The sequence below is a fragment of the Mesoplodon mirus genome (genome assembly GCF_964341445.2).
Source record: "Mesoplodon mirus genome assembly, chromosome: 15".
NCBI lineage: Eukaryota > Metazoa > Chordata > Mammalia > Artiodactyla > Ziphiidae > Mesoplodon > Mesoplodon mirus.
Window position 1 is genome coordinate 21,765,920 of NC_138991.1, and position 21,168 is coordinate 21,787,087.

The window sequence follows — 21,168 nt, forward strand, 5'->3', positions numbered from 1 at the left end:
CACATTCCCCTCTTTTCATCTGTCTTGAAGGATCTCCTCAGGACACTTTTCCATTATATTCTGGAGAACCTGGCTGGAAGGACTGATACAACTTTTTTTTTTTTTTTTTTTTTTAATTAAAAAGATTAACCCTCATCCTTGTAATGGCAGAAATGCATGCCTGGAGTTTCAGCACCTTTGTTTCCTCTCTGCATTCCCACCAATACTCATATAAGCAGAACTCACACCCAGCAGTATTTTGAAGAACTGGTATGAGAGGCTCAGATGCCTGGTTTCTGACTCACCAGCCTGAGTCCTTTAGTGAGCCCCCTTGATGAAGCCATCTGAATGTCAGGTGTGGCTGGTTAGAGTTTACTTTCCTTTAGCACATCACTTAGGAGTATTTCATCTAAATTAAACTGACTGTGGCCTAAAAGCTCTTTCAGGTTTAAAAAGGTAAATTATACAGTTACCACTCCTCTCCCCACCCACGCCCTACAAAAAACATTAAAAAATCTTTAGATCCTAAAATGAGACAATCACTATGAGTATTTGTAATGTGGCTTTTTTTTTTTTTAAAGAGTCCTTTTCAATGGTTAGCTTACTGTATTCTCCAATAAGCCTAAAAGGTTAGGAAAGCACAGCAGAACCCTGTCGTAACAAGGATTTGGATATACTTGACGTTAAACCTAAGTGCCAGAATTCTCCCACATTCTCCCCTTCCTCAGTGATTTCTTTGCTATTCCAATCTCCCACTTTCCAAGTATCAACCTGCCTTGGCTCAGAAGAGCTGATCACCACAGCCCCAAAGCAAGGGAGGTATTTTCACACTCCTCTGAAAGCCATCCCTGGATGCCTGCTTTAGATCAGAAATTCAGTTTAGGGGGGGAAAAAAAGAAAGAAAAATCTGTTTCCAGGGCCTTCAGGGAATGATCTAAACCTACCTCTGCACGACTTTCATTTATTCACCAGTCCTGCCTTTGCACTCTTCCAATAGCCACGGCTCCTCCTCCTAGTCTTCCCACATTTAGCAGTAAAGTCCTCTTTTAAGCTGCTGCAGCCTCACCAACTGTTGGGCTCCACACACTCTTCCTCCAGACTCCAGGGCTTCGCTGATTTCCACAGAAACCAGAAAAACCTGCTCGCAGACCCAAGGCGGCCTTACGTTCATTTTCTTGAAGTCTGACTTCTTAACCCTTTTTCCATCAGCCGGTAATACAGCAGTGAAAGTACAGAGGGAATTTCAGTGCTGCACTAACACAGTTCTTTCATTTCCATTGTGAGACTAACAAACTAAACCATTCTATAATCTTGCACACACAAAAACTACTGGGAAAACATGCAGGCATCTCTGCGAAGTTGCTTCAGGATCATATTCTAACAGTTATTAGACTCATAATGGGGGGGAGACAAAGGAACCTGGCTAATCCTAAAAAACACAAGGCATTTGGGAAGACAGAGTCCATATTCTGTTTTACGAACAAGATATAATCAACAAGTGGCAGATATATGCAGTACTTTACCATCATCATTTTCTCACAAGCTAATTCTTCCATATACTCAGTGCAACCATTTTACAGTTGTACAAATAAAGAACTAAGGGTCTGAGAGATTTACGTGCCTTTCCTGACGGGTCTTCCTCCCTTCTTCCCTCCCTTCCTTCCTTTCTCTCTCTCTCTCTTCTTTTTTGCCTGCTCAGCTTATGGGATCTCAGTTCCCGAACCAGGGACTGAACCCGGGCCATGGCAGTGAAACCCGAAGTCCTAACCACTAGGCCACCAGGGAACTCCCCAATGGGTCTTTCTTAAGAGGAAAAAACCCATTTATTAGTGTTACATGCCAGGTTACTGTGCTAGGTGCTTCACATACTCTTTCTCACTTTATGTTCATGACCACACGTGGAATGAATTCTCCCCATTTTACAGATGAGAAAAAGTAAGGCCCAGAGAGGCTATATGTTTTATCCAAGTTCTCAGAGCTAGTAAGAGCCAGAGACTGATCTGACCAGTTTTCTCTCCACTGCCCCAAATCTGCCTTTTTAGTGGTAAACTAAATTTACTAGCACCCAAATTTCTGGGGGTACTTCTTAGAAAACTGAGCTGTAAAAAATAAGCAGGGAGCCCATTTTGAACATAGCTATAAATTGAATGTCAATGTCCCTTGCTTTATACAAAGCAGATGGTTTCTGGAAAAAACTGACTTCGAAGTAATTTCTCTGAAACAAATCCTACTTGTTTACCACTATGGAATCCAAGATGCATTCCCAAGGAAAGAATTCCCCAGCCTGCTTCATCATCACTGTCCCTGTTGGCAGTGGTATCCCAGAACTCCCCTCAGCCTGGCTTCGTGCTTTTCCCTGCTCAGTGAGACACCCCCACGAGGACTACAGGAAGTCTTCCTGCTCCTGGGAAGCCTCTGACCTCACCCTGGTAGCTCCTGGAAACTGTGTGTAAGATAGTAGGACACATGTTGGCACAGGGATTGGAAAACAGAGATTTTATTCTCCAGCATGACACGAATAAGTACAGTAACAATCAGAAAGGCACTCTTCCTTTCTGGCACCATTAGGTATTCAACAAATAATGGCTGAAGAAAACTTTAGAGTGAATGAACTCATGGAAGACGTCAGTCGAGGATTCCTTTGAAAGGCCACCTTACAAAGGTTTTCACAGACTTCCTAAATGACTCCTAGTTCTGGGCAAACACCTCAAGATGACCTCCTAAGTCATCAAGCTATGCTCAGATGTGGGCATCTCTCATTTTAATGCTTAATCCTGAATTTACTACTTGCAAAATGTCTTCTGTAGCCTGGAACTTTGACAGAGATAAGACATGCTGGGAATACACATTTCCAGAAGTACTTCTTAAATAAAGGCCATGTTGGAAGGAGAAGGGAAGAGGGCTAACATTTGTTAAGCACCTACTATACGCCACAATGACTCTGAGAGACAGATAACTTACTGAGCTCACTGGGCAGGATGTGGGTCTCCTTCCACCACTGTTTTATTGTTTCAGGGCATGTCTCATGCTTCTGTTGCACGGTTTTGTTGCTAAGCAAGCCTGCTTGGTTTTGTGGGTAAGCAAACCTGCTTTCTTGAGTGATCAAGGGGTCTCCCATACTTTTTCTCTACTTACAGTCCCCTAGTGGGATTAACTATTTAATCACCTCCTTCGTCCCTTCACCCTGTCCCTGTCAGTTTTATAGATCCCTGCTACTCAAAGTGTGGTAAGAGGACCAGCAGCAGCGGCACCACCTGGGGCCGCTTCAGGCCTCACCCTAGACCTACTGGAGCAGATGGTGTTTTTAAAAGATCCCCAGGTAATCTGTCGGCAATATAAACACTGAGAAGCACTGTTGTAGATGCAGTATATCTGAGATCAATGAAGTTAATTAATGTGCCTAATGTGATACTGTGAGTTATAATAAGAACTATTATATTTGGTCCTTGTCCCCATTTCCGGCAAAGAGCTCCTAAAACCCTTGGAATTTTCTAAGTGATGAAAGCTACAACGGTGTCTCTTGTTATGTTAATGTTATGTTGCTAGGAGAACCAACCAAGAGGTTAGAGTGATTGGAGGATTGCAACTTTCAGTCCCAACCCCAGATCTGGGAGGGGATAGGGGCTAGAGATTGCATCAATTACTAATGGCCAATGATTTAATCAATCACACCTATGTAATGAAGGCTCCATAAAAACCCCAAAAGGATGGGGCGTGGAGGGCTATCGAGGTGCTGGGAGAGCGGCGTGCCTAGAGGGGGGGCATGGAGGTTCCGCACCCTATCCCCATGCCTTGCCCTATTCATATCTTACATTTGGCTGTTCCTGAGTTATATCTTTTTATAATATACCGGTAAGTAAAATGTTTCTCTGAGTTCTGTGAGCTGCACAGAACCCAAGGAGCAGGTCTTGGAAACTTCTGGTTTATAAACAATTAATTGATCAGAAGTACTGATAACAACCTGGGCTTGCGAATGGTGTCCAAAAGGAATAGGAGTGGGGCAGTTGTAGGACTGAGCCCTCAACCTGTGGAAAATGCTCCTATCCCAGGTCTATAATGTCAGCATTGTACTGAATTCTAAGACAGCCTGCTGGTGTTCGAGAACTATTTGTTGGTATGCGGAAACCACCCTCACCTTCACGTTGGAAACTGAGTCTCAGAACACCTAATTTAGTTACACAACTGGTATAAGCTGGGATTTGAACTCCAGTCTGCATGTTCTATAAGCTTTTCCCCCTACACTATTAAGAACTATGCCAAGCTTACAGCTTAGAAAAACACATCTAACTTAATATAAAACACATAGAAAAAGCTTTATAACAAGATTATTTCAAAAATTTAGGTTGATGTTATAAAAAATGTTCACATCCCACATTACAAATATGCCCCCCCCGCCAAATTCACATCTTACATAATACAAAAAAACTTGGTAATAGAGCTTTTCTGCCCTGCCTTGCCAGTATTATAAATTTTCCTGTTTTATTTCTAGAAATAACTAAAGGTTGCTTTGGTGATGATTAAAAGTCATTTAACTCTGGTTTTCAGTTGTCTCTTTAAGAGACTAAAGCGTAGGATCAAGAACATAGGCTTTAGGTTCTAGCAGACATTAATTTAAACTGTGCACGATTTGAGAAAGTGCTTAACTTCTTGGGGACTGTTTCCTCAGTAATAAACCAGGCTAATGATACTCCACAAAGGGCTGATGTTAGGGATAATGACATCATGGATATACTGGAACACAGCAAATACTCAATAAATGTGAGACACCACCACAGCCATCATTGTCAACAGTAACCTCAGACTGGCTGGCACATCATCAGGAAAATCAGCCTGCTAACGAGAAAAGCAAACACTGTTTGCTTTTCCACGAGTTTGCCAGCCAGCAGGCATACTTAACAGAGACATGACTTATTAGTAATCGATACTTTTAAGAAAGTTGTAGGCATATTTTTAGTGATTATCAAAATGATCACTTAATTTATTTTATGGTAACCCTGCGGCAAATACGGAACAAATTAACCATCATTTTCTTTCTACTTTGGAGCCAGAGACAAGGACGAAAAGTGTTACAAGGAAAAAAATATAAGGAATGAAGAAGAGACAAGGGAAAAACACTGAATGTAATACACACCACAACCATATCGTATGTGTGCATAACCGTATAGTATATAAAAGCACTTCCCCATATACCATCTTATCCAATTCTCACACACTGTGAAATATTATTATCTCCCTCTTTAAGGGTGGGGAAACTGAGGTTCAGAGAGTAAATGACTTACCGAAGTCACAGAGCCTATGGTAGAAACACAAATCCAAACCTCCTGAACCCAGCCCAGGGCTCCTTTCTAATAGGCTACTTAAGGGATTTGAAGCTACTACTGGCAAACAGAGGTGCTCAGCTGCAGAAAATCACCCCATGATGGTTACAGCAACGTTCTCCAACCGCATCCCCAGGGTGACCTCCCCAGTTCAACACATAGATCCTTTAATAAACCTGAATCTTAAAGAGAAAAGAGCTGCTTCACTTTAACCTGATACCTGAGAATAATTTGTTTGGAGATCCTTTGTTTGGCTACCAGAAAAGAACAGTCAACATCTTTTCAACCTCTTTCTTATGCTAATTATATTTCATCAGCATCTGGACACCCATAAGCAAAATCAATCTGACTATAAAAGCAAGCCAAAGGCATTTTCTTACCATAAGAGAAACAAACAAGTAAGACTGCAACATGATTAAATACACAGAGCATTTCCCCAGCAACCTGCAAGCTGCTGTGTATAAAAATCACATCCAATATCACAAAAGTCCAGGAAGGTGGACACTAACAAATATCTCACACACGTAACTGTATTCTTTATGAGCAGTGAAATGTATACAGGTTTATTTTCAGTTTATCTCCTTCTACCTTATATCTACTGTTAGATGCCAACATGTCTAACACATTAAAATATTCACACATTAAAAAAAAAATCTGAAAGGCATCTTCACTGCCCTTATACTATAACCAAGTGAACTCAGACGTATTAGCCTTCAGTCCGCACCTCCTTTCCTTACCATCCTGAAGTCCCAGCACATTAACAATACTTGGAAGAGCCAACATCACCATCCAAGCACAGCTTACCGTTCCAAACTGCTATCACCTCTACAACCTAATTATTTAACCTGAAATCTATCCTGCCTTCTAAAAATATACAGTCCTGTTTCCTAATTTTATTAAAAGACTCACCCCTATCAAATATGCCCAAGACACACTGAGTAAAAACAGCAGGTTACAAAACAGCATATACACCATGGATCCACTTATACAAAATTATATGCACATATATCCAACCCCCACCCATAACACAGATGTTTGAATGGATAGTGTCCACCATGTTTCTAGTCATTAACTCTGGGTGGTGAGACTGGGGGTGATTTTAACTTTCCCACCCTTCTTTTCCACAATGCTTGACTTTTCTACATTAGGTTAATTATTCATACTCAGAAAAAGCAATAAACATATTTTTAACAAGGCTTCCCCTAAGACCCGCCATGTCAACAATCTTCTCTCGGCCCAGAGAGAAAGTAAAAAGTATGCTTACCAAGGCTTATGCTCTGAGCATTCTGGCTAGTGGGTCTCAGCACTAGCTGAGCAACAGGCTCTGGAGCTTTTAAAAAATACAGATGTTTGGGCTTCCCTGGTGGCGCAGTGGTTGAGAGTCTGCCTGCCGATGCAGGGGACGCGGGTTCGTGCCCCGGTCCGGGAGGATCCCACGTGCCGCGGAGCGGCTGGGCCCGTGAGCCATGGCCGCTGAGCCTGCACGTCCGGAGCCTGTGCTCCGCAACGGGAGAGGCCACAACAGTGAGAGGCCCGTGTGCCGCAAAAAAAAAAAAACAACAAACAAGAAAAACAGATGTTTGGCGTTCCGATGCTCAGAATTCCTGGAGGTGGGGCCCAAGCATGTGTATTCTGTCAAAGCTCTTCAACTCAGGAGGGTTGAAAACTATGGATTCATGTCTCATTCTCAAGGGGGCCAACAGAGGGAGAAAATAGGCCAGAGTGCTGAGTGAAGTGTTTAGAGGCAGGCAACTGCAAAGTAAGCAGATGGGAATGTTTAGGAACAGAAATTGAAGGCTGAAGCAGTGCTGAGCTTCAGGCCTGAGAGGCCACCGAGAAGAGAGTAGAATATCAGTGGACAGATACACCCTAAAGTCGGAAGCCAAGAAGAGGTGAACAAAGTGTGGCAGGGCAAAATGTTTGGAATTGAGAGAGTTTATGCAGTACTGGCTGCAGGACTACTGATGACTTAAAAGAAGTCAAACAGGAAAAGACACCAAGCAGTTTAAATTAGGCCCACTACTACTAAGCAACACTGATTTATGATTAAAAGAAGAATTAGAAGAGTACTGCATATGATTTAATTTTCAGAAACCATGGAAAAATCTTAGCTTAAAATCCTAGTAAGGCCATGTACTAGCTGTGTCTTCGGAAAATGACAACTTCTTTATGCCTCACTGTTCTCACCTGTAAAATGTAGGTAATAATCCATGGCTCACAGGGTTCTTGTGAGGATTAAGTGAAATGATATAATGAATGCTTTCACCTGATAGGTTTTTGCCTATCAGAGTACTCAACAAAAAAAGCCCCCAGTGGTAACATTAGGAAGCATATCATAGTAAAGATTACGTGTTGAATTTTAATAAACCAGGTTATTATAAACCAGGTTTAATAAACCAGTTAATTACTGCCTAGCCCCTAAGTTATTTCCTCATTTTGGCACCACCTAATGCTAAAGAAATAACCTAAAAAGGTTTGGCTATTTCTCGACTGCTGCTTCAACATTCCCGGTATTTGTTTTACTTCTATAAAGGAGATACACTGCACACTAAACTATTTCTATAAAACCTAATCAAGATTATAAATGAAAACTAACAGAGTTATATTGACAAAATAATAAAGTAACAGTGGAAAACTCTATATCCAAAATAAGAATTCAGCTAATGCTACCACTAAAGAACTAAGTTTCTACCTGGCAAAATGAAAAACGCAAAAGAAAAACAGTGATAGATGTTTCTCCTTCATCCTTTCCACCCAGGCCTTCAATATCAAAATTGAGTTTGTGCTAAATTAGCTGAAATAGTCAAAATAATTAAAATTAGTACTCTATCTATGACCCAGAAAAATTGGGGGGAGTCCTTTTTTACTATAACACAATAAAATAACTGTAAGAACAGCAATAACTATTAACATTAATGAATGCTTACCATGTGCCAGGTACTGCCCTAAGCACTGTACATATATTAACTCAGTCAATCCTCACAACAGCTCTGCAGGGTCCTTCAAGGTCTGGTTTCTGCTTAACTAATCTAATCTTCTGGCTCCATGCTCTTTTTACCAAGGGCTGGTGCCTGACTGGTCTCAGAGGGTACTCATGGCAAGCTTAATAAAACTACATATCCACCAGCATTATGCAGACTGGTGGAACCAGAAACTCTGAGAACATGTCCCAGAAGGCTACATTTTAAACAAATTTCCAGATGATTCTGAGGGGCAGCTAGTTTAAGGCTCACTGTAGTCTGTGCCTCCCACCTTTTATTTTATACACGCTGCTTTTTTCACTTGATATTCCTTCACGTGGCTAACTCAGACTTAAGGTTTGGCTCAAGAGCCACATTTCTAAGGTGGAGTTGTTTCTAACCTCCACCTGTTCTCTCACCACCTAGGTTAGATTAGGAGCTCCTGCTCCGAGCTCTCTTCTACCACTTTACCTTGTAATATAAATACAGGTTTCCATGTCTCCCTAGATGCACTGTGAGCTTGTTCACCTTCCATCTACAGCACCAAGCCTGGCACAAAGAAGGGGCTAGTGGTTTGTTTAATGAAAGAATGAATGAGGCCTCACTGACCTACCTTTAGGGCTCTTATCCATGAAACAGACCCTCTGCAAGAGCATCAAACTGAAATAGAAGGGTGCAGGACCTCATTCAAGGTGATGAATCTTGACAGGACCAGCACAATCAGGATTATAACTGAGGGTCCAGATTAGTAGGCTATCATGATAGACTGGCTGTCCCATCTCTTGGTAGCTCCTGTTATGACCCAGCCTCTCTACATATGCAGTCCTGGTGCACAACTGGGCTTCACACCCACGAAAGCCAAGGAGTTTTGCTCCCTACATATAAACATGAAAACTGAGAGAGGTAAGGATGACTATTTTTGAAAGCAGGCTGACACGCAGCAACTATTTTACCATTTATTAAATGTCCACTTGCTAGAGACTATGTAGGATGCTCATAATCATTATTCTTCACACAACAATTTGAGGAAGGTTTTATCTGCCTTGTTGATTGAAGAGGAATTCAAAGTCCAGAAAGAATAACTTGTCTAAGGCCACCAGCTGTTTTGGGGGTAGAGCTGGGATGTGAAGCCAGGTTTGTCTCCTACAAAGACAATCCTCCTCCCCCTACACTGTGCTGCCTCTGGATACCAACCAGGAGACCACTGGAGCCACCTTGGTGTTAGAGGAACCTTTAGAAGCAAACCTAGGCTCAAATTCTGTTTGTGTCACTCACTTGCTAGAAGGTATTTGGTAATGAACAAACTCTTTGAGACTCATCTGTAAAAAGACAGAAAGATAGAAATGCCTAATTCATAAAGTATATACACCTGTAAAGCCCTCAGTATACTCGTAGATGCTCAATAAAATGTGAGTTGGCCACTAACCTCCTCCCACAAAAGAGAAGAGCAGTTTTCCAGGATGGTAAATACATCCTTTGTTTCACTGTCTTCCTCAGTGGCAAACAACTATGCTGTGCTCTACTTGGGAAAGGCCCGTGGGTTAATCCTTATATGACTGGAACCAGTTAGCAAACCAGATGTGTAACACTCAAAATCATCCCCTCAAGCCTGATGAGAGGAACCCTAAGTCCAAACACATTGCTTATTTCAGCATCCTTATATTTTGTCATCTGAGGTCAGGAAAGAGACAAGCAGCTGGAGGGAGAAAAAAGAAATTGATCCAGGAACTATTCAGTTATAAGGTTTTCAGATAGCGACAAAAAAACAACAGCCAGACATTTCCATCCTTGTTTAACATAAAGTCCCTGGTACCAGATGGCTTAATGCTACTCTTAAAATTAAATACCATTTACTCTTCACTTGTTCATTATTCTGAGCACTACAGCCAACTCTTTGGGATTTTTAAGCTTGGGGAATACAAAAGGAGGGGGCGAAATCTTTGAATTCCTGTTTACATGATGTGGAGAAGTGGGGAGCTGGGGCTCCCTAGTACATCCTCTATGGGAGAGGTTTTTGTCTTACATTCCACATAAGACTGGCATGTTTACTGTCTACCCCTATGAATGGCAGATCCAGGGAGAAAAAGGATTTTTTTCTGTGGGTACTTCTAAAACTACTAATAAAGTAGAAGGAAGAGGAACACAAATGGGAAACCTATCCACAACCCAGCCACTAATACTAATGAAGCAGGCACTAGGCTAATCATTTGATCTGTATTATTTCATTTAATCCTCGCATAGTAGCCTTATGAGATAGATTCCAATATTATTCCAAATTTACAATTGAGGAAATACAGGCTCAGGGAGGTTAAGCTACTTTTCCAAAGTCATAGAGCTAGTAAATGGCAGAACCAAGACACCAACCCAAGTCTTGTCCTGTGCATGTGGGGAATATTAGAGTTAGGCATGGTGTGTTGATTTCTGCCTTGGGTGCCATTTACCAGGACAGGAAAAGCAGAAGAGACTTGGGTGATGAAGGAATGAGTAAGGTTTTGAATGAGCTGAATTTGAGTATCCGGTGCAGTTGTCTTCTGGTTAATTAGTTGTGCTGATTAGAGCTTGTAAGAGAGACAAGGCTGAAGAGTTGGGAATCAGTGGCAAAGAGATAGAGGTTAAAGCTGCAGGTAGTAGATGAGATCAAGGAGAGTATGGGGAGTAAAAAAAAAAAGAACTGGGGGAAGACACCGCCAATCCAGACAGACAAAAATGAATGCTTGAGGGACAAAAGGATCTGGAGATTTGGAACACTGGGAAAGAGCAGCTCCCCCAAGGACAAGCATTCAGTTTTATTCCTGTCACGTGTTAGGTCTGTTAAATTTTGAACACAGTAGGAGCCCCAGTAAAAGTTGCCCCCAAACGATGCCATGTCATTACCACATTAAAAATATTTCTTTTTTGCCTATGTTGGCTAAACTCCCTTCTTTTCTGACTGCAGGAAAGGTTTTGCTATTTCCCTCTCCTAAGCCTGGTAGGTGGTGGGAGCTCTGGTCTGCAATTCCTCACCGTTAGGAGTCCAAGAAGCACCAGGCAACTGTATACCTCCTGACCTGAGGAGTCCATGAGAATCACCTACAATTCTCTTCAGATGACAGAAAAGTATTCTTTAAAGCAGTGACCTGTTATCAACTGCTGTCATTGTTGATGAGGTAAGATGTGTGCATATGCCTAGCATGCACACACACACCTACACACTGCTTGGTAGCTCACCCCCTTAAAGCTCATAATAACCTCTAGGGGAACCATGCTGAGACAGTGCAATTAACTAGAACTGCTATAAACTCAATAACTCACCTACCTAATGAAGCAATGCAAGGAAAATTGGACCTATTTTAATAAGAATTTTTAAAAGAGACAAGAAGTAAAGGTCAAATGCCATTTCTGGATCCCAGCTCTTTTCTTCCTCCCTCATATTCTGAAGCAGTTAATTCCAAAGAGACAATATATACTGTGCTATTCTTTATAAAACCAAGGAGGCAGCCAATCATGCTATTGCACCCAAGGGCAAATTTTTTCCTTCCAACCCATCCCCCAAGTTAAGTGCCTCCCCTGATCTATTTCAGAAGGTTTTATTATGCAAAACTGAATGGATTTCAATTATGGTAATTCTTTTCCTTCTCCATCCCAACTCATAAAAGAAGAACTACATTACCCACAATTCTAGGTTATAAGGGTGGTTTCTGCTTCTTCCCTCCTCTCTAGAGTCAGCTTAATCTAGAGACTGTCCTCTGTCAAAGCTCTTTTGTTAGCTTTAGGAACATGTTGTTTTTATGCCGCCCCACTATTTAGCATATCATGACTCCTGACATTCCCGTCAAGAATGAGTTTGCCCATTCTCATGCAGCAATCATACAGCGATTAGACCGAAGGCCAATAACGCCCACACTCTCCCAATCCTCCCATACCCAAGGTGTAGGCAGTCTCTTTGCCTGGCTTCCCAGTGACCCCTTAGAAGAATGGGTATGTGTGACTAAGGTCAGGGTGGGCAGAACTGGAGACAGATTTAGTAGAGGAGAGAACTTACACTTCTTGAAGTGCCTACTCTATTCTAGAGTCTGTGCTAAGTTAATATCTGTCACCTCACCTGACCCTCACAATCACCCTATGTGGTAGATCTAGCATTTTACGTAAGGCTCAAGTAAGGCTCGGAGAGTTTAAGAATTAACCCAAGATCATGTGGTTGACAAGCAGTGGATCATTCTGTACCACACCAGGCTATATTGCTACCATCGGAGTTTGGGGAAGATTCTAAGTGATGACAGGGGCTGAGACTGGACCAGGATGAACTTAACCCTGATATGTGACAAGCCCCTGAATCTGACAAGAAAGGGAAGCTTACAGGGTAACCCTCCAGAGGTTCTGGACGGGCAAGCTGATTCCCAGCCCATAGTCCTTTATTAGGAGTTGCTGGATTACCACAAGAAGCTTGTCATAGGGTGGCCTCACCTATAAGGAAGTTCCATCCATAACATGTCTCTTAAAGGCATAGCTCTAAAGGAGGGGGGAGGAGTTCTGCCATAATTTCTAAGCCCATGAGACAAGGAAAAACTTAAGGCTAGGAACCCACTTGTTTTGCTTCCAAACAAGCTGGTCACCCCAGGTGTATGACCAACAACTGTCAACTGTATTGATTCAACCTTGCAAGGTTCTGGGGAGAGCCCCAAATCCATGTCTGTCTTTAATGAGCAGTCTTTTAGGGAAGCAGTTATCCATTCATGCAGTCAGTAAATATACACTGTGTATCTACCACATGCCAAGCACGGGACTAGGCCCTGGGATGCAGAGGTGACAAGACTAGTGGTTCCATAATCTTAAGGGCTATGAAGTCAAAGTCCTGGGTCCAAGAGTCCACTTAATAGGAGGTTCTATTCAAGCCTAGGAGCTGATGTTATGTTTCCCTGAGAAAGTGACATCAAAACTAAGGACTAGGGCTTCCCTGGTGGCACAGTGGTTGAGAGTCCACCTGCCAATGCAGGGGACACGGGTTCGTGCCCCGGTCTGGGAGGATCCCACATGCCGCAGAGTGGCTGGGCCCATGAGCCATGGCCGCTGGGCCTGCGCATCTGGAGCCTGTGCTCCGCAACGGGAGAGGCCCGTGTACCGCAAAAACAAACAAAAAAAACAAACAAAAAAACTAAGGACTTGAAGGATGACTATAAGGCAGGCAAGCAGACAGGTCAGAGAAAATTGTTACAGGTGGAGGCAAGAGCATGGTAGAAACCTGGGGCTGGGCATCTTTGCAAATATTTCTGATGGTCTGAGCTACCGTGCTCTAGCTTACCACACAAACCTGGTCCACTTCCTTCAGAAAGGTCAGCACATAGAGAGCAACCCAGAAGACAGGACAAAGAAACCTTGCACAAGGTGCCCCTGCTTTGCCCTGCCTCCATCCTCACCCCACCACCATGGCCAGGAGCAGGAGCAGGGGTGGGAGAAGGGCCGGGGCTGTGTTTTCTCCTTGGGGGTCACTCTTTGGGTGCCGGTGTATTCAGGATGCAGAGCTCATCCTCACCAGCCATTACAGTCCAAACGTGCCCTCCAGGAGCTGTCTTCCCAATCCACTGCCCTCACTAATATAATGTTATCAAATTCCTAATGTGGGTACTCTAAAGCAAATGTACTGTTACCAGCATGCCACCAGGCACATTTTTCAGAAGGAAAACAGCTACTCACTGAATCTGTCATTTCTCTTCTCAGCACCATGCACACAGAGCAAGACCCTGCTAAGGGCTGTTTCCCTTCACTTTCTTCAAGCATGCTCAAAATGTAGCATCAAGCCTCTCAATACAACCCAGCAGGTCAGCCACCCACAGTCCTCGAGGAGTTTCCTGGATTATAGGACAAAGCCTTGACAACTAGGGCCTGTGCCTCAGGATCTTAGGGTACAGATATCAGAGCTTCTAATTCACTAGTCTAGTTTCCGCATCTTACAGAGCAGGAAGGAAAACGCAGTTGAGAGAAGTTAAGCCAAGGGTCTAAAGTCACACAGCTATTTAGCTGTAGAACCACCGCTTGGTTCCTTTCTTAGCTGATTTCCTTATCTTAAAAAACAAGGATACCACCATCTGCTTCATGGGTAAGGCCCAACTAAGATAGCATATAATGCAGCAGCACTAGGAATGTGGCAGGTTTTCAAAGAACAGTGACTGTCTCCAAAATTTTATCTCCTCGCTCTCCAATACCACCCATTCCCTCTCCCATGGCCTCATTTTGCTGAATTTCCATTGAGGAAAGAAAAAAGATCAGCAGTAGGCTTAACATGTTCACAGCTGGTGTTTGGTCAGTCTCTGGTTTGAGGTGAACTGAACTCTCTACATGTTCTCACATCTCTAATCCATAGCTCTTCCCCTGCCAGACTTCCTGCTGTCTCTGGAGAGCTGCTTTCATCAGAGAAGGTATCACTGGAGGTGACCACCGAAGGCATCCTCTTCACCTTTAGCCACTCCAAGTTGGTACAGACTAAGTCAAGTCAATTTGAGAACTGATAGACAGGAACCCCCAAACTTTTACCTAGGAGCGTAAGGAATGCAAAAGATCCTGCAGATACCTATGCCGTTCTACTAATCATGATGAAAAAAAATCAAACCATGGGACAGATGCTAACTTCTGACAAGACAACCAACTTAGCCAGCCAATCAGCCCAGGTCCTCGTCCTTCACACACACCACCTCCTCGTCCCCCTCTTAGCACCCTCCCCATACTTTAAAATAACCACCCAACCACGTAAATTCCCTGGTGCAAGTATCTGTTAGCCTCCAACAGAACCGTCAATGCTCATAAATCCAGGGCCCTCCAGATTGCACTGCGGCTATTTACTGGGGAGAGGGATGCAGCAGGCCACTAGACAACAGCAGGAAGAGAATGGCCTAGCAGTAACTACTCTGCTTACAGCACCGCAATTCATGGCATTTTGCTGGGAGTATTGCACCATCAGGGAGGAGAAACATAAAAAGGGGAACCTGGGCTGTAAATAGTTTATTTCGGCAATTCCTAATGGTGGCTGAATCACACTTTAATACAGAAATACATGAAAGCACTACTCTGGCGGTGACATGTGTTGCCACCTCATTACTCTTTTCAAAAGGGTCTTCCATCAGAGACACTCCTCGCTACAAATTATAGTGAAGAAAACAAAACCTTCACACACAGACTTATTCACAGGCCAGAAGGGAATGGAACCACTAGGATTCAAACAAGCAGAGAACCAGTGCAACAAAGGCCATCAGTGATCAGGGGTCTCTGGGTTGCTTTTCCATGCATAGACAATAAGCAGGTAAAAAAGAAAAAGGTAGCACACTTCCGCCTAAGAGTCAACTCCTCAGCTGCATGACGGAGTTTTTCAAAGTAGCCCTCATTGCCTCCCATTTCTCCTAATGCATCTTCATTAGGCTGACTTCTCCAGTGAACCCTACCTTCATGCTCCTTCTCAGTGGTTCCCACTTTCTTGATCTTCCTGGGAGATTTCATAAAAAGGGGAAAGATGGTTCGTAAGCCAAGAATATCAACAAACTTATGGCAATTGTCTGTGCCCTCGGGTCCAATCATGGCATGGTCCAGCACTTTCAGGGCACTGCTCCGGGAGATCTTCTTTTCTCTGGGAACAAAAGAGGTTTTCATGAGTGTGTTCTAGTCTTAAAAAAAAAAAAAAAAAAAAAGTGTATTTACTGCAATACTCATTACAATGGAAAAAAGAAAAATAAAAACAAAACAATTAAAATGTCCACCAGTAAAAAAATTATTACATTATAGTATATCTACATGGAATTGTTAACACTTGTTAACAATTAGGAGCGTATGTGCTAGAATGAACAAGTTCTTATGGTCAGAATGATAAGCACAAAAGATAATATTCAAAATTCTGTATGAAGCATTATCTCAATTATGTAAAACATATGCATTAAAAGAGACTGGAAAGAAACAGATCAAGATACGAACATGTTCAAGGTGGTAGGATTATGGGTCACCTATTCTTCCTTTTTCTTTCTTTTTAACAGCTTTATCAAGATATAATTCACGTACCATACAACTCACCCATTTAAAATGTACAATTCAATGAATTTTAGAATATTCACAGGTATGTGTCACCATCACCATAGGCAACTATAGAACATTTTCATCACCCTGACAAGAGATCCTCTACTCTTAAGCTACCATCCCTCTACCCTCCCCATTCCATCCTAGCCCTAAACAATCACTGATCTACTTCCTGTCTCTATGGATTTGCCTACTCTGGACTTTTCAATTTAAATGGTATCATACAATACTTAGTCTTTTGTGACTGACTTCTTTCACCTAGTATAATGGTTTCAAGGTTCATCTATGTTGTAGCATGTATCAGTAGTTCATTCTTTTCTATGCTTGAGGAGTAGTCCACTGTATGGAAATGTCACCATTTATCTATCCATTCATCCATCATGGACATTTGGGGTGTTTTTACCTTTTGGCTATTATGAATAATGCTGCTATCAACATTCATGCACATGTTTTTGTATGGATATATGTTTTCATTTCTCTTGGGTATATGTATACCTAGGAGTGAAACTGCTAGGGAATATGGTACTCTATGTTTAAACCTGTTGAGGAACCATCAGACTTTTCCAAAGTGGGGCTACATCATTTAAGATTCCCATTAGCAGCATATAAGTGTTCTGATTTCTCCACATCTTTATCAACACTTACCATCTGACTTTTTGGTTCTAGCCACCCTAGTGGGTGTGAAATGGTATCTCACTCTGGTTTTAATTTGCATTTCCCTGATAACTAATGATGTCAAGCATCTTTTCATGTACTTATTGGCCATTCATATATCTATTCAGATACTTTGCCCGTTTTTAAATTAGCTTCACTAGCTTTGTTATTGAGTTGTAAGGGTTCTTTATTCTGGATACAAGTCCCGTAACAGGTAAATGATTTGTAACTACTTCCTTCCATTCCAGGCGGTATCTTTTCACTCTCTTGACCGCCCTTTGACGCACAAAACTTATGTTTTTCTTCTGCTGTTTGTGCTTTTGGTGTCATAGCTAAGAAACCATCACCAGGGAATTCCCTGGTGGTCCAGTGGTTAGGACTTGGTGCTTTCACTGCAGTGGCCTGGGTTCAATCCCTGGTCGGGGAACTAAGATCCCGGAAGCCATGTTGTGCAGTCAAAAAAAAGGAAACCACTGCCAAACCCAGTGTCGTGAAGATTTACACCTATGTTTTCTTCTAAGAGTTTACTAGTTTTAGTTCTTACATTTGGATCTTTAATTTATTTTGAGTTAATTTTTGTATGCACTATTAAAGTGTTAATGATGACAAAGCATACTATCCTGGGTCAGAATAGCCAGCCAGAATTGGGTCCCAGTGAGTGGAGGAAAGGAGAGTAGATAAAAAGCTTGCTGACAGTGCCCTTTGGTGCTAGACCATGCTGGTATACCTGAGACTGTTCCATTTTTAGCACTGAAAAGAAAGTACGACATCCTGGGAAACCCCTCAGTCCTGGGCAAACCGAGATAGTTGGCCATCCTACTTGGTGCCAACCTCAAAAGATCAAGGATGTATTGTGAATATTCCTACCTTTATTCCCCTTGCTATGGGGAATAAACAAATCAATCAAAACAATACAAGATACTCACAAATGACATTCAACCCAACTACTGAGTTTAACAGAAAAAAAAAAAACAGGCTTCTACTAAGCACTTGCCTCCATACAGCAGGCACTACACTAGCTGCTAGGAATTATAAGCTCCCTGTCTTTAGCCAATTTAAGAACAGGTAAATAAAAATAATTTCAAAAGCCCAAAGCTGGGGCTTCCCTGGTGGCACAGTGGTTGAGAGTCCGCCTACCGATGCAGGGGACATGGGTTCATGCCCCGGTCCGGGAAGATCCCACATGCTACGGAGCGGCTGGGCCCGTGAGCCATGCCGCTGAGCCTGCACGTCCGGAGCCTGTGCTCCGCAACGGGAGAGGCCACAACAGTGAGAGGCCCGCGTACCGCAAAAAAAAAAACAAAAACCAAAAACCCAAAGCAATGGAAATTTAACTCCAAGGAGGTGAGAGGTAGAGATAATTAACTTTATCAAGGAGAAATCTGTGAAGGTGTCAAATGAAAGGTGACATCTGAACTGAGTCTGAAATATGAGTGTTTGTCAGGCAGAGAAGGGAGAGCCATGACATTGGTGGCAGTGGTGGGTAAGCGACCTGGGCAAAGGTACAGGAGGCCTGTAAGAACACGCCACTTGGGGGAACTGGAAGTAGCTCTCAATGACCAGGGGTTGTTGGGCTTCCCTGGTGGCGCAGTGGTTGAGAGTCCGCCTGCCAATGCATGGGACATGGGTTCATGCTCTGGTCCGGGAAGATCCCACATGCCGCGGAGCGGCTAGGCCCGTGAGCCATGGCCGCTGAGCCTGCACGTCCGGAGCCTGTGCTCCGTAATGGGAGAGGCCACAACAGTGAGAGGCCCACGTACCGCAAAATAAATAAATAAATAAATAAAAATGACCAAGGGTTAAGAAGATGACTAAGGGGAGGTGGGCAGGAACAGGTCATGACAGGCCCTAGATGTGCTGCCAGGGAACCTGGGCTCCATGTTGTTGACATGGAGAAGCCATAAAATGTTCAAGAAAAGGAGGACTCTACACAGATAGATTTTAGAAAGCTTAACCTGGCAGTAGTGTGATGAAGGGACTGGAGTGACAGAGCTTGGGGGTCAGTAAGCATATTTAAGAGAATGACAAGAGTGTAAGTGAAAACGACAGAGTTCTGATCACTGCAGTGGGTATGAGAAAGGCATATTTGTGAGACATGCAATCTTAAATATCTGGAGCAGGGTAAATAAATTTCTAAATTCAATAGGAAGGGTATTTTTTGCACCAAGATGAAATTCTAAAAGGAGAGTAGACAAATAATATATATGTTTTCACTGCAGTTGGACTTGAGCACCCTACTCTACAAACTTAAATTTACAAAGGTTATGGCTAGGGCAGATAACCATGTGAGCAGAAGTTAGGAAACTGAAATACAATATCCTTACTGTTTAGTCACTCAGAAAAAGTCCTCTTGAAATGAATTACAGTCATGTAACAGGGCACCTTCCGTTACCATGCAGCATACATTCAAACCATTTCACATATAACAGAATTGCTTGAAATGCTAAAGATAAATGACGCTGGTTTCGCCAAGTCTCTTTTTTTCCCTGCCTAAGCAAATTCAACAAACAAAAGATCTTAAAAGTAAAACCCTTCTTCAGGTAGGCAGTGTAAGACACGTTTAAAGGGGGCAGTAATTGCATATTGATCAGGCAAGCTGCATGGAGGTGAACGTTGGAATACTCACTGGGCTCAAGTTCAGGCTTTTAGCAATCAATAGCTGTTTGGCCTTTCTTGGGTTGACTTTATTTGAAATATTTATTCTACTCGAGGACAAGCAGTTTATCTTAGTCTTGGCTGGGTTCATCAGGTTGTTGATCATGCGAGGACCAATGTGAATGCTGGCCTCTATAACATGGGTGGTTGTGGGAAATGACTGAGTCACCTACTGCTCCCTCTTCTGCCCAGGTGAGCCTTCTGATAAGAAGGAAAGGTGAGGAGTGGGAAGTTTCCGTTGTTGCTTTAATTAGCTTATTCTTCTTTATTATACAGAAATACTTTTGTAATGAACATGCATTCTGAGTATAATTTTTTTGCTCTTTCATCAAATATAATATTTATGAGGCATCTAATAGGTGCCAGTTATTAAGCTGAGGATGTAAAGAGAGGCACAGCTCATGCTTCTGAGGAGCTCAGTTCACAGGGGAGACAGACATGCAGACAACGAAGAGCCAAGTACTACAATGGAGGTGTACACAAAGTAGAACAAGAATGCAGGAAGGAGGGCTGACTATGAGTCAGGGAGGCTTCACAAAGCAGATGATGCCTGAACCAAGCTTCACTGGATGTCCTTCCCAGACAGGCAAAAAAGATAAGGGTATTTCAAGCAGAAGGAAACAACAGCACATGCAAAGGCATGAGTAAGCATGGAACCTTCAGGGAAGTGGTGCATGGTACTGCTAGAATATAAAGAGCACGAGGGGCAGCAGCAAAAAATGAAGCCTGCTGGGCTTCCCTGGTGGCGCAGTGGTTGAGAGTCCGCCTGCCGATGCAGGGGACACGGGTTCATGCCCCGGTCCGGGAAGATCCCACATGCCGCGGAGTGGCTAGGCCCGTGAGCCGTGGCCGCTGAGCTGCACGTCCAGAGCCTGTGCTCTGCAACGGGAGAGGCCACAACAGTGAGAAGCCCGCATACTGCGAAAAAAAAAAAAAAAAAAAAAAGAACAACAGAACAAAAGAATAATTCTATGCCATAAACTTGGAAAACAGGTGAGAGGGACAAATTCCTAGGAAAATATATTTTCCCCAACTCAAGAAAAACAAAAAAATCTGAATGGAGAGCTAGTTAAAAATCTCCTCCCAAAGAAAACTCAAGGTCCAGAAGGTATCACTATCAAGTTATACTAAGCATTCAAGGGCAAAATAGTTCCAATTTTACTTAAACTCATATAGAAAACAGAAAAATAAGGAACATTATTCAACTCATTTAATAAGGCTAAAACAAACAATTAACAACCTCTGACAGCAAAACTTTTCTGAGAGAGTAAAATTACAGGCCAAGCTCATTCATACATATAGGTATAATAATCATAAATAATATACAGAATCCTAGAAAACATAAAAAAGATGGGCTCATTCCAGGAATGCAAGGTTAGTTCAATATCAGAATATTCATTAATGCAATTTTCACTATATTAATATTAAAAGATCATCTCAATAAATGTAGGAAAAGCATTTGATAAAACTGATTGATCAATTATGTGAAATCTGTGACAATTAGAGAAATTTCATTAATCTGATAAATGCTATCTCCAAAAAACTTAGAGCAAATATTACTCAATGGCAAA

General features: G+C 42.5%; 1 protein-coding gene across 1 annotated transcript in view; it reads right to left on the reverse strand.

The window, feature by feature from the left end:
• The window catches only part of CTNNBL1 (catenin beta like 1), a 152,845-nt gene that overhangs the window by 40,064 nt on the left and 91,613 nt on the right, over nucleotides 1-21,168 (reverse strand). Inside the window, exon 11 of the mRNA XM_082643383.1 lies at nucleotides 15,667-15,848. Coding sequence (XP_082499509.1) covers nucleotides 15,667-15,848 — 182 coding nt within the window. The remainder of the gene's footprint in view (nucleotides 1-15,666; nucleotides 15,849-21,168) is intronic.